Source organism: Olea europaea, unplaced genomic scaffold (genome assembly GCF_002742605.1).
Source record: "Olea europaea var. sylvestris unplaced genomic scaffold, O_europaea_v1 scaffold502, whole genome shotgun sequence".
Lineage (NCBI taxonomy): Eukaryota > Viridiplantae > Streptophyta > Magnoliopsida > Lamiales > Oleaceae > Olea > Olea europaea.
Genome location: NW_019263334.1, coordinates 249,628 through 264,557, shown reverse-complemented (window position 1 = coordinate 264,557; position 14,930 = coordinate 249,628). Strand labels below are relative to the sequence as shown.

The 14,930-nt window shown below is 36.3% G+C and overlaps 1 protein-coding gene across 1 annotated transcript in view; it reads right to left on the bottom strand.

Moving 5' to 3' along the window:
• Positions 1-9,580: 9,580 nt before the first annotated feature.
• Positions 9,581-14,930, bottom strand: part of LOC111388513 (cytokinin dehydrogenase 5-like) — a 30,366-nt gene continuing 25,016 nt past the window's right edge. Inside the window, exons 3-6 of the mRNA XM_023013244.1 lie at positions 14,862-14,930; positions 13,424-13,699; positions 12,264-12,526; positions 9,581-10,570 (exon numbers count right to left, since the gene is read on the bottom strand). Coding sequence (XP_022869012.1) covers positions 10,234-10,570; positions 12,264-12,526; positions 13,424-13,699; positions 14,862-14,930 — 945 coding nt within the window. The 3' untranslated portion in view covers positions 9,581-10,233. The remainder of the gene's footprint in view (positions 10,571-12,263; positions 12,527-13,423; positions 13,700-14,861) is intronic.

Here is a 14,930-nt window from a genome sequence, read left to right as displayed (position 1 = left end):
CACCCCCTATAAATGCACATCATATTCTGTCTTTTCACCTTCACCTTCTATAAATGTACGTATACTTCATACTTTCCATCTTCATTTCCATTTTCTTCTTCAAAAAATCAATTTGCTGCCATTGCTTGGCATTTCTGACAATCAATCCAAAACTTACGTTTTCCATGGAAATGGATCATATGATCCGCCCACTTTGCCATTTTTCTTGATGTCACATTTGGTATGGGAGATATAGGAAATATTCTTTGGCCAGCAGCAAAGTTCTTCCCATCGTCTCCGTTCCTACAAGGAGTTCAATGATGGAAGACAATTTTTGGGGTGCTTGCAGGCCACCTTGCTTGCTGAGAGTGCTTCTCAGCCTCCTTACCCGTCGTTGCAGCGATGCATTTAGGAAGGAAATGTGAGAGCGCTTCGTCTTCCTTTCTGCTTGCTGAGAGTGCTTCTTGGCCTCTCTGCTTGCCTTTGCAGCAGTGCGATCAGGATGGCGATCAAGGTCAGTACACCCTCTTACTCGGCGATTTATTGGGAGATTAGTTTGCTCTTAATCGTAGTTTATATAGCATTTAGCATCTTGTATTCCGCAGCTTTGTAATTAACATTTGATAATAAAGGAATTTATTTGAACGTATTTTGCTCTGACGCTTTTTACTCTAGGATCGTTCAATATGATTTGGTTACGCTTTTATTTGTTCACTTTCCTATAAAGAAGGAACATACTTTTTCAAATATTTGCTATTAATGAACCTCATGTGCTTGGTGCCGTCTAAATCTTCCAAATGATAGGCTCCTTTAGACAATATGTTATTCACTTTATATGGTCTTTCCCAATTGGAAGACCATTTGCCATACATTGGATCTTTGCTATCCAAAGGGAGTATTGTTTTCCAAACCAGTTCGCCCAAGCTGAATGACTTGGCTATAACTTTTTTATTATAAAATTTAATCATTCTTCATTTTTGAACTTGCAATCTATCTAGGACGTCTAACTTTAATTCGTCCAACTCTAATAAGTTTTGAACCAGTGATTCGGTATACTCATCATCAATTAACTTATGTTGCAAACACACTCTGATCGATTGCACGTTGATTTCCATAGGCAAAATGGCTTCCTGTCCATAAGTAAGTTGGAAAGGAGTAATTTTGGTACTTGACCGAGGCGACGTCCTATAAGCCCATAAGGCCTTGTTCAGACATTCGTGTCAATTCCTAACATTTTCATCTATCATTTTCCTTATGATATTTTTTAGAATCTTATTAGAAGATTCTGCTTGCCCGTTGGATTGAGCGTAATATGGTGTGGAGTTCACTAATCTAACTCCAAACTCGCTCAAAAATTTATTCACTTGATCCCCATTTAAAAATGTTCCGTGATCTATCATCAAAGTTTGTGAAATTTCAAATCTATAAATGATGTGATCACGGATAAATTCTATAACATTCTGCTGGGTGATCTCCTTTAAAGGTACCGCCTCTACCCACTTAGTCAAATAATCGGTTGCAACTATAACAAAAGTATGTTGTTTAGACGATGGGGGATAAATCTTCCCTATCAAGTCTATCGCCCAACCCTTGAACGGTCAATGTTTAATAATAGGTGCCATCTCTCGTGCTGGCGCCCGTTGTATTGGACCATGCCTTTGGCATGCTAAACAACTCTTTGCATACTGAACGCATAATTCTCCCATCTTTGGTAAAAAATATCCACTCCTAATAATTAACCATCTCATCCTTTGGCCAGCTTGATGAGCTCCACATATCCCTTCGTGCACTTCAGCCATGATCGTTCTGACTTCTTGCAAACTCACACATTTTAGCAGTATACCATCAGAGCATTTCTTGAACAACTTTTCATCTATCAGTGTATAGTTTAGTAAACGCAATTTCATTTTTCTACTATCCCTTTTATTAGGTTCTTTAAGGAACTCCTTAATCTCTGCCCTCCAATCTATTGCATCTCCATCTTGTATGCAATGAAGTTCAATCTTTCTCGTCCTTCTTTGGATCACGGGCAATATTGTTCCATACTCACAAGCAGACTTCCAATTTAAAACCTTTGAGTACCCTAAGGTCATCTGGGCCAACTCATTTGCCACGTCATTGTATATCCTATTAACGCATTGAAGTTCTACTTGGTCGAATTCTTTTAATAACTCTTGGGCGATTTCATATTGACTCATGATGGAATCACTTTTGCATTTAAAATCACCAATCAGTTTGTGAATTACCATTTGAGAATCGCCTCTAATGTTTACATTTTTTACCCCCATATCTATCATTAGTTCTAGGCCCACGATTAAGGCTTCATATTCGGCCTGATTGTTGGTGCACATCCTATCCAAAGTGAATGCGAACTTATAGCAAATCCCTAAAGGATTTATTAATGCTACTCCTACTCCTGCACCTTTAGAGATTTTTGACCCATCGAAATACAACACCCAAGGTTTTAGCTCGAATGAATTGATTTCTAATTCAATTTCTTCAGGCATGTCAAGGCATGGATGATCGGCTAAAAAGTTAGCCAAAACCTGATTTTTTACTGCCTTTTGGGGTATGTATTGTATTTCGAATTCAGATAAAACTAACGTCCAAAGACCTACCCTTTGGTGTAAAATGAGGCGAGAGCACATATACTTAATCAAATTTACTTTAGAAATCAAATAAACGGTTACGGGCCTTAAATAAGCCCTTAATTTTGTACATGTGAAATACAATGCAATACATAATTTTTCGATAGCAGAGTAATTACATTCACATTTTGTTAACCGTCTACTCAAGTAGTAAATCGCCCTCTCTTCACCAAATTGGTCTTCTTGCACGACCATTCCAGCTATTGATTCTTTTTCAGCCAATACATACACTTTCATTGGCCGTCTTTGGATTGGTGACACCAACACTGGTGGACTTGATAAATATGTCTTCAGGCTTTCAAAAGTCTTTTAATGTTCTTCTTTTCAGACGAGTTCGTCCTGATTTTTCAACTTTAAAAACGGCGAAAAGACTTTAGTTCGCCCTGTACAGTTAGAAATAAAGCGTCTTAAAAAATTTATTTGGCCTAGAAACCTTTACAATTTTTTTTTGTTGCTAGGTGGTTTGGCCTCTAAAATGGCCTTCGTTTTATTTTTATCAAGTTCAATCCCTCTTTTGTGTACCAAAAAATCAAGAAAGTTCCCTACATTAACACCAAATGCACATTTCAAGGGATTCAATTTTAGCTTATGTTGTTTTATTCGCTCAAATGAACATCTTAATTGTTCGAAATGGTCCTCTTTTTTAATGGATTTAACCATTATATCATCTACATACACTTCAACAAATTTGCCTATCATATCACAAAAAATTAAATTCATTGCCCTTTGATAAGTTGCTCCTACATTTTTCAAGCCGAAAGGCATGACTACCCATTTAAAACATCCTAGAGACCTAGGGCATTTAAAGGCAGTTTTGTGTATATCTTCCTCAGCTATATAAATTTGATTGTATCCTGAATACCCATCCATGAAAGAATACATGACGTGTCCAGCAGTTGAGTCTACTAAAGAATCTAGTGGGCATTGGATACTCATCTTTGGGTGTTGCTATGTTTAAATTCCAAAAGTCTATGCACACCCTTAGTTTACCATTCTTTTTTAGTACTGACATGATATTGGACAACCATTCGATATATCTGACTGTTCTAATAAAGCCTGCTTTTAATAATCGTTCTATCTCTTTCTTAATCTCAGAGAGTACATTAGGAGCAAAACGTCTGGGAGGTTGCCTATGAGGTTTAAAATTAGGTTTAGTTGGTAATCTATGTTCCACCAAGTCTCTATCTAAATCAAGCATTTGTTCATATTCCCAAACAAAACAATCTTTATACTCCTTTAACAAAGCGATTAATTCATCACTAACCTCTTGATCGAGCATCTGACTGATGAATGTTGGACGATCTTCTCCTTCATTGCCAATATTTACTTTAATCAGAGGGTCTTGTGCTTGAGCGTATCCAGGCTTGATAATCCGCATTACTTCATCGTCAAGCTCCCTTGTAAGCACTTTTTCTTCTAAACAATCCACCTTGTTGACTTATCGGTTGATACTTTGTTCCAATTCGAATACTGCTAATTTGTCTTTCAACGCTTTCAGGGCTGCCTCTTCTTTCGTCTTGTCCTTGCATTCTTTATTGAAAGCCATTAATTTGGCTTTGAAGGCCTGAATATTGGCCATTTGCTTTTGTTGTTTCGAAGGCCTGAATATCGGCCATTTGCTTTTGTTGCTTTGACTCCTTGATTATTCTTTTACCAATTACTGGCTCTTCTAGAGCCACTATATTTGGCCTCATCTGACTGAACATTTCAGTGAGTGCGTCTACTGAAAATGACTCTTCACTCTGCGCGACAATCTGAGCTTCTTTCCCATCTTGGACTACCTTGACAGGTCCATAGTTTCCTTCGTACATGAACCTTTCCACTGAGTTTGCTTCTGCTACAAAAGGCCTATGATCAGCCTGCACCACCTCTGCTTCACCGTTGTTATTCCAAGAAATCAGGCATTGATGGAGCGATGAGGGTATACAACGACTTTCGTGTATCCAATCTCTTCTTAGTAATACGTTGTAACTAGTAGGACCATCTATTACAAAGACTACTGTGGTCCTAGCAGTTGTACCTATAGTTATGTCCAATGGCATAACTCCCTTAGTTGCAGTTGATCCTCCATTGAAACTTGTAAGGATGACTTCTGTTGGAATCATATCCCCTTCCGTCTTTGCAAATTTTCTCATCATCTTAGATGGAATGGTGTTTATAGCTGCTCCATTATCGACAAACACTTTTGCTACATGTATGCCGTTAACTAGAGCTTTAACGTACAACAGCCTCAAGTGTTTAGTCAATTTCATGGCTGGCCATTTAAAAATAATATTTTCGACAGCTTCTATTTCTACTTCCTGCTTGTTCTCTGTCGAGTTATCCTTTTGTGATAAGTCAACGTGTAGCATATCGCATTGAGCCTCTGTCTCCTGAATTTTCTTTTTATTGTTTTCTGATGCTTCCTCGTCCGTTACCCAACCTGTGGGAGGAGGCATTATTCTTGGAGGTGATCCATACTTTTTAGAGCGAGACACTCTCTTCTTCCTTTTGGGCGTCCCGTACAGCACGTAAAAATTGAAAGAACGCTCAGATGGTTCTCCCAATAAATCTACTTCACGAACTCCCTCTCGATGTAGTTGCTTCAACAGAGTATTGTACGATACTCCTCTCCTTCTTCTTTCTGCTTCTAAGTCGATTTCCTCTTCAATATCTGTCATACCATCATCTTCTTCACCATTGTAGGCCTCTCTAGAAGTCTGGCCTTCTTCATATTCCAGCACGTATGCTTCTCCTTCGTTATCCTCTTTTTTTTCTTCTTCTTTCTCTTTATTCTTGAACTCATTGGTTAGTAAATAGTTATTAGCCACAACAGGAAGTAACGTACTGAACTGAATAGTAAGGGGCTGATCTGGATCTTCTCCATCCTTTCTGTCTCGCTCAAACTTCGATCTCCCAGAACAAGTTTCTGGCAACTCTTTCATTGATTCATCTGTACCAGTCTCTTCACTATCTTTGAGAACATTTTGATTGGCTACCTCGAGTAGTTTAGGCGCCTTAGGACGTGGCACTCCTTGTTGTTGCCTCATCATTCGTCCATAATTTCGTTGGAAACGCCTTTGTTGGGTTTTAGTCATCTCGTTGAAGGGTATCACCTTTCCTGCATTATACTGGAACGAATGCCATACATTTGATCGGCGAGTTTGCGGCCTGAATGTCCTCCCATTATTTATTGGCCTGAACTGCCTCTCAAAAGGCGGTCCCTTATAGAACGATGTACCTCGCCCTCTACCAGGCTGAGTGTTTGGGAAGAAAGTAGGGCAATTGAGATGCTGCCATATCCCTGGTTTCTCCGTATTCCCACTCACTTCTCTTTTACATCTTGCACACAAGACGTCTTCATCCTTTTTTGGCTCCTTCCCTTTAATACGCTCGAAGATACTGGGATGTGGTCCAGCGTCTTCTTCTCTATCATCTATAACCAATTTGAATTTTGGCAACTTGTTTTTGAAACCAGACGTCACCATATTCACTCCAAGTGGCTGTGGAAAAGGATTTTCGTCCACTGCCATCTTCTTCTTATCATCGAACGTAATTCGTCCTGATTCAATGGCATCCTGTAACACATGGCGAAAAACCAAGCAATTGTTAGTCAAATGTGATCATACATTATGCCACTTACAATATTTTTTACCCTTAATTTGTTTAGGGTTTGACAATTTATGCTTATCGCTCAGCTTTATCTGCTTAGCCTTATATAATTTATCAAATATAAGGTCAATTTTGGTTACATCGAATGAGAACGTTCTAGTTTTTACGTTTTCATCTTTCATAGGCTCATCCTTGTCCAATGGTCTAGGCTTAGCCATTATAGGACAAGTATACGTGTCTCCTTTGATTAATTCGGCCAAACACATTTCGGTCTGATCGTATGACTCGTTATTGATGGTATGAACAATAAAATTTGGGTCTCTATAATAAGTCCCCTTACTAGAATTTTTTATCTGCTCTTCTTCTCTTATCAATCGTTCATACCTAATCACGTTCGCGCTCAATTGGAAAAGGTCAGGAAATTCCTTATCTTGAAATTTCTTTTTTAAATCAAAGCTCAAACAACTTTGAGAGATTTTGACAAACTCTTTTTCGAGCAGATGTACAAAACATTTACTTCTTGCTGTCTTGAACCTTTGGAGGAAACCTTCTGCCTATTCGTTTGGCATTTGACATAGGTTCGCCAAATCGGCCAAAGTAACTTCAGATTCAGTCTTATAAAACTGAGCGTGGAATAATTGTTCCAATTGTTGCCATGTTTGAATAGAATTCACTGGCAAATTGATGAACCAGGAGAAAGCTACTCCTGTTAATGAATTAGGGAAAAACCTCATTTTATGATAATCAGTTACGTCACCACTTTGCAGTGTGAATCGTCCTATGTGTTCTAGACTAGACACCTTCCCTAAACCGGTAAACAGTGAGATTCTGGTGCTTTATACCCTCTAGGCCATGGATATGCTTGGTCTATCCAATCAGGATATGACTTTGTGTAGGTTGGCCTAATGACAGGACGTACCCCAAAAGCAATCTAGTCCTGTACGATTTCCATAATCTGTTTCCTCAACATGACGTTGGGGTCATATGGAATCCCTACAGGTTGGTTGACCAGTTGATTTGTTTGAGGCCTGATATTTGGTCCTTGATTAGGAATAAAATTACCATGATTTGGGCCATTGTTACCATTAGCCTGAACATTTATTCCCTCATTACCACGTGTGGTATTCTGCCCGTTATTTAGGACATTATCTTTTACATTTGGATTACCCCCCAAGTTAGGTGTACCACTACCATTATTCTGATTTGGCATTACACCATCCCCTTGGTTTGAAGTAGAGGGACCGAAATGTGGTTCTACCCCTTGACTTGGATTTAGGATTGGGGGATTATATCCCACAATTGTCCTAGTTTGAAAATGATTTGCAAGAGGCATAACCAGTTGACATATTTGGCCTACTAACTTATTCATTATTTCATTCAAAGTATTCAGTTATTTGGCCATGTTGTCATAATGTGCATTCCCATTCTGGGTAAATCTTTCCATATTATGAATATTTCGAAGATTTACCTGTTCAACGACATCTTGTGTGAGTTCTCCAAGTAGTGCACGCATAGTTCGAGGACTCAACTCTGACATTGATTTGTAACGACTGTTACTGCTCTGATTCTGTCCATCTGTTCGTGGAGAGCTATGCTGCTCCTCATATCGCTCGATCACAGACTTGACTCCTCCCTGACTTGCTGCTTCCTTATCGAATCTCTGAGGCATATTGTTTCACCTTTTGTATCTTCAACACCAAACACCACTGTCCCACCGGACGTGCCAAATTGTTTCGCGCGGGTTAGTCGCTAACAATTAAAAAGGGATCAGACGATTGTGTAAGGGACAAACCTCTTGAGACAAAGTCCTAAAAATGGGTGTTTTTTATTGGCGATAACTTTACAATTGGAAAATAAAAACAGGATGCTTCCAAGGGGCACAAGCACACGAGTTACTGAAAAAAGAAGTGTTTAAATTTAAACAAAGAAATTTAAAGTTACATATTCTCCATTTGAGAGTGTTTGATTCGAGGGTTTTGCTTTATGTCTTCTTCCTTTTATACTCACTGGATAATCTCTTTGTGATCAACCGCTTAAAAACTGCTTGATCGCTCTATAACTGTCAACTTTCTTCGTAGTGGCCAACTTGTCGTGGAACTGCTTTCTCTAACTGCTGCAATTACTTTTGTCGTTCAACCGTTTTCAATTGAATTCCTTGAATCGTGGAACGTGATAGGACTACTCAATAACTGCTTCATTAACTGCACTTTTAGGTAACCATAACATCTTATATTTGTTAAGATGCTGGGCGACTCGAATTTTTGGACGAGAGCAGGGTCATAGCTTTGGGCGACTGCATGGCGATTTATTCGCTCAAATCTTGGGCGACTTGCAATCTTGGGCAATGGTATTACCGCGTTCATAGGCTTCCCTATTTGAGCTTTTATCCTGCATTGCCTGATTGGTTCGTTCTTTGAGCTATTTGATTTTTGAGGATCTTCCAATTGGGCTTCATTCCTTGGGTTATCCGACTTGGGCTGAAGTTTTTGTGTGTCAACAGCTTCTCATGGAAGCCACTTCTCAAAATTCGTGACAAATTGATAAAAANCGCGCGGGTTAGTCGCTAACAATTAAAAAGGGATCAGACGATTGTGTAAGGGACAAACCTCTTGAGACAAAGTCCTAAAAATGAGTGTTTTTTATTGGCGATAACTTTACAATTGGAAAATAAAAACAGGATGCTTCCAAGGGGAGCAAGCACACGAGTTACTGAAAAAAGAAGTGTTTAAATTTAAACTAAGAAATTTAAAGTTACATATTCTCCATTTGAGAGTGTTTGATTCGAGGGTTTTGCTTTATGTCTTTTCTTCCTTTTATACTCACTGGATAATCTCTTTGTGATCAACCGCTTAAAAACTGCTTGATCGCTCTATAACTGTCAACTTTCCTCGTAGTGGCCAACTTGTCGTGGAACTGCTTTCTCTAACTGCTGCAATTACTTTTGTCGTTCAACCGTTTTCAATTGAATTCCTTGAATCGTGGAACGTGATAGGACTACTCAATAACTGCTTCATTAACTGCACTTTTAGGTAACCATAACATCTTATATTTGTTAAGATGCTGGGCGACTCGAATTTTTGGACGAGAGCAGGGTCATAGCTTTGGGCGACTGCATGGCAATTCATTCGCTCAAATCTTGGGCGACTTGCAACCTTGGGCAATGGTATTACCGCGTTCATAGGCTTCCCTATTTGGGCTTTTATCCTGCATTGCCTGATTGGTTCGTTCTTTGAGCTATTTGATTTTTGGGGATCTTCCAATTGGGCTTCATTCCTTGGGCTATCCGACTTGGGCTGAAGTTTTTGTGTGTCAACAGCTTCTCATGGAAGCCACTTCTCAAAATTCGTGACAAATTGATAAAAAAATCAAATGTCGAGAATACCATTTCAAAATGTAGCTTTTCATTAAAGGTATAATAGACAAGTTGACACTAAATTCAAATGAGTTAACACTTTTCAACTCATACCCTTAAAATTAAACATTCTTAAAATTGGCCCAATAAATAATTACAATTTCCACATAAAACACTGATGTACATTTTCTTAAATATTTACAATTACAATTATATATATAATAGATATTTTACAATTATATATAATAGATATTTTACAATAAAAATTACAATATATATTTATATATATATTCCATATATCTCAAATTACCAAACTCGACTAAGTATATACCATTTTTATGGGCAGTGCCACAGAGTCAGGAGAGGAACACTAGAAGTTTTAACAGATCCTCAAATTTGGGTAGTGGGGCCACTTCTTCCTTCAAATATTTGAGTTTTGCCATGGTAACATTCAGGATGACTTCCTGGGTCACAGAATGGCCAAATGGCTAATCACAATTGGTTGGTGAAAAAAAAAATTCCACCAACCAACACAGAATTTCTAAGTGGCAATTCGGTCACTCTGTTGGTTAAAGTAGCAAAACTGTCAAATATTTTATTTATGCGAGCTCGACATTGGGAGTAATCTGTCAACCCCTATATCAAATCAAATTTATCACATTTTTATCTCCTTGAAGCTTTTTTAGGATTAAAAGAGGGTTTAAATATACTTTGGCCAGTTGCTAAAATATACTTGGGATCGAATTCCATTTTTCTTTTTGAAAATTGTGCCCACTTATTTCCAAAGTGGTGTATCCATTCTTGCTCCGATGTATAGTGAGGAAGGTACTGCTTGATGTTTATTTTTTCATCATCACAATATCGCAGGATTTGATGGTTTTGATTCATCAAGTATTCAAGAGTCTGGATTTCAATGCCATCATCCAATGCTGACCTGAGGAACGCTACTAAGTAGAAGACATCCTCATCCGGTGTTACCGCTGAACTTTTATTGTTCCACCTGTGCACATACATGTTACAATATGAGAACAATTCAAATTATGTAATGAGAACAATTCAAATTATGTAGCTTGAAAAGGGGGAAAAATGACAAATTTGGTAAGTAATGCTAAGTTCCAACAAAATTTTACAAGAATCAGTAAATGCAACATATCTCATACATGCTTAATTTATCCTATTGAGGTTGCACATTGGTACTTGCGGTGATAACTAGTCGATAACTACTGATGACTTAGAGCTGTCGGTGAATTGTCATAAATTTTTGTTATAAAAATACTCTCGTTAATAACTCTTACGATGACAATCACCCAGAAATTATCTAGCTTCATATTACTCTATAATTGAAGTATTTGGTTGATAAATATATATGTACTGATGAGGGTTGTCGAATCGTGTCCCCCCTCTTACAATGTATGGTAGGCCAACGTAAATTTAAAAATGAGGGCTCGTGAACCCCACTTCTATTGTGAGTAGTAGGTAAAAGATTAGGTAAAAAAATTCAGTACATGTAGCATTATTCAAAAATTTAAGGGACATTTTTCAAAAAAAAAAAAAAGAAAAGAAAGAAAAAGTGAAAAACTTGAATGACAGTTCTTAAAAATTAGAAGTGCTACCTTTGCAAGGATGGGGATAAGGGTGATGGGTAGTTAGCGCGGTGGTAGAAAAGAATAATTTGTTGATTTTTTTCGAAATGGATAATAAAGTGTACTAAAATGATAGACATGAAGAAAAATAGGATTAGTTAAAAAGTTTCCTTGGTACACTTCATTTTGAGAAATTCAAACTCAACACTACAACACATTTGGCCTCAATTTGGCAAATTATAAATAGAAATAGTACGTTCTATAAAATGTATGAATAATAATTATTAATAATTATGAATATATAGTTGAAATTAATATTTGACTTTGACTGAATTTATAAATTGTATCCAAAATGAAATATAGCATTTGTTTGATTTAGCAAAAACTTAATTTTCTTTTATAAATTTTGAGTTGATAAAATATATTATTGAAAAATCAATAAGTTGTAGATTCCGTAAAATGTGTAATTGAAAATAAGTGTAAAGATAAATGAGTTTTTAAATATACGGACAAATGTGAACTTAATGATATAATAACTCACAAAGACTCTAATATGGATTTGATGTTTCGGACCTAGTGGAATGTCAACAAAGAAACGTTTGTTTTGACCTACTATCTTTCTTGGAGTTATATGTAAATTTAGGGCGTTGTACACTAAGGTGTTCTTTTTATGCTAGTTGACCATTTTAATTATTTGTTTCATCTATCATCTTCAATTTAAAATTCATTGAGGTGTCAAATAAAAAGTCGATACTTTTTTTTTTTTTTAAGGTGCTTCAATTCGCAAGGTATGACTAGCCTTTCGACTCACCACTCTATTTTATTTTTTGGTTCATTTTTTCAAAAAAATAAAAATACACACGCAAGAATGGTTTCCAAACCCATGGTATGACACAACCCATGCAAGTGTTAATCAAAGGACTTTCGTTTAATTATATATCCCTACACGCACATAAACTTGGTTATAATTAGTACTATGTATTTTATATGCGAGACTAATATAATGATCAACGTTTAATTCTGTCAATTTCTAAGTAATGAAATGCCTCGAGAATCATTTAAGGCTTGATATTTCTCATATGAAAGAATATATATGAACACAAAACTTACTTGTTTTTGTTCATGGGGTAGATTAGAATTGGACCACTAGTCTTCTTTCCCAAAATGCCCTTGAAGACCCCTTGGTCAAAGTCAGAAATTCTTGACTTGGGTACAAATAGGTTAAGCCATGGATGTGGTACATCCCACAAACCCTTGGACCGGAGTTTCAATTCTGCCTTGTGAACCCGGTCCAAGAAATCCACATATGGAAGATCAGTTGTGAAGATCGAGCCGGGTATAAAATTTAATTTCTTCAGCAGATCCTCTACTTCCTGAAAAAGACGCAAATGTGGGTTTTTTTTTTCAAAAATTAAATTAAGTAATTCACTTTGTCTGTTACGAAAATATTATGAAACTTGCATATGTAAAACATGCATGCAATGACACGGGTCCATACTCCATATAACAAGTGGGTGCAACTAAGACGCTCTTATTATGAGTTATTCTACAGGTACATTAAGGGACACATGGGGGCCTGTGAGCAGGTCGAGGGGGGCCTGTGAGCGGGGTATCCATTTTGGACACCCTTATGTACAATATTATGCGCCCATAGAATAATTGCTTATTTAATTCTTTCAATTTCTAAGTAATGAAATGTCCCAAGTAATTTTTATGTGTTCAATTACTGTAAATAATGACAGCCATGCTTATAGAATAAGTCCCTATTTGATAAAATTAAAATTTAGATTTTTATCAAAATCAAAGTCAACAATAATTTTACCTATTAACTACACATTTTATGGGACGTACAAAATTTCAGCACATTTCAAATTTTTGAATGTGCTGAAAATTTTATCAAAATTTGTTAAAAATGTAATTTTAATCTCCATCAAACATATAAATAAATAAGGGCGCGGTTGGTTTCCATTTTCGTTTTCAAAACGATTTTTAGTTTTTCCCAAAAACGACCCGTTTTGAGCGTTTTGAGCGTTTTCGACATTTATAACTGAAAAGGCTAAAAACAATAAAAAGTCATTTTGCGTTTTCAGTTATAAATTTTAACTGATTTTCGAAAATGTGTTATCGAAAACAACGGATCAAACGCGTTTTCCGCATTTTCGGAAAACGGAAAATGATCCGAAAACAGCAAACCAATCGCGGCCTAAATTTTTTTATATGTCCAACAAATTAAATGTCTAGACGTGGTCAAATAAATTGAGAGTGGATACCTGATCTATGGAAACAGCATTTGATTCTTGATAATTCTTGGCAATTTCCAAGCAGTATAAAACACCCCCATCAGCATTAAAAGAAGAAACTTTCAAAGGATTACTTGAGGAGAAAAACGATGATCTCCAATTGTTGATGATTCCTTCATCAACAATTACAAAACCTTCGACATAATCGAATTTTTGGGTGTCTGGTTGTCCATGCAAAGAGATAAGGTACTCCTGATCCTGTGTAAAACTTGAAAAATTCGAATACAATACTCGAATCCACCTAGCCTGGATAAAACAAGAATTATTACGAAAATGAACAAGATTTTATGTATATTTATGGCGCGTTGGGTGAGAAAGATTAAATACTAATATACAGTATCAAAAAAAGAAGTTATTTTTTAATTTTTAATTTTTTTTATACTGTCCAATCTCAATGTCTATAAGAAAAACGGGAACTTACGCAATATACAAGAGTGCTTATATGTTTAAATAATATAATTGCATCTCCATTTAGATTACTTCCTTAAAATTTGAGGTTTCTCCTAAATGGTCAGTTTTTATTAAAAGAAATAGCCCAAACCTTATAAGTTAATCTATATTTTTATCTTTATTCGATATGAGATTTTATCTTTTAACTTGTCCCTGTAAGATGATGACTCATTTGAGCGGATCAATCTTTGAAATTGGTGTACATTTTTTTTTAGTCTTAATCGGATCAAATCGCTCGTTAAGATTAATAGACTTTGATACCATTTTAAGATTTGATATTCTATCTTAAAAGATCAACCTTTTAAGAGGAGTGGTCTAAATCCTTATAGATTGATCTATATTTTTATCTTTATTTCATATGGGATTTTGCCCCTCAACTCTTACCCCTATATCCCTACAGCTAAAGGAATTCATGGATTTTTAGAATTTCACCAAACATGATTGAAACTACCGTTCAAAATGTTTTGGTCTAGTATTTTGGGGTCCTAACAATGATCTAATAGAAGTTTTTCTTTTATTTGCTCCAATCACGATTCGATAGACTATGTAAGTCTAAAATCACACCAATACATTTTAACTTAACTAGTCGATGCCCATATCATGATTCTAATTCTTGGTACTTTTATAACCACAAGTATAAATCTAATTTGTTTGAAAATACTATATTCTTTTCACAACCCCTCAAATATAAATAATTCAAAGTTTTAAATTCAGTAATTCGCATATTTAGAAAAAAAAAATTATTAGAATTAACTTAAGGAGAGGAAAAAGATCGATCCATAGAGTCTTCAAGACATTCATTTGAATGGTGTGATAAAAAAATAAAATAAATAAATATGGTCCCAATCCTTACGCTAATTAGTCATGGTCTTTTCAAGTCATATCGTTATAAAAGGTACCAAGAAAATATAATATATGAGGCCCACAAAAACTAGAAAGGGACTATTGGGAAAATTACCCTTTGTGGAGCTCTTTCTAGGGCAATTCTTGCCCTAGTTATGATCCCAAATTGTCCTAAACCACCAAG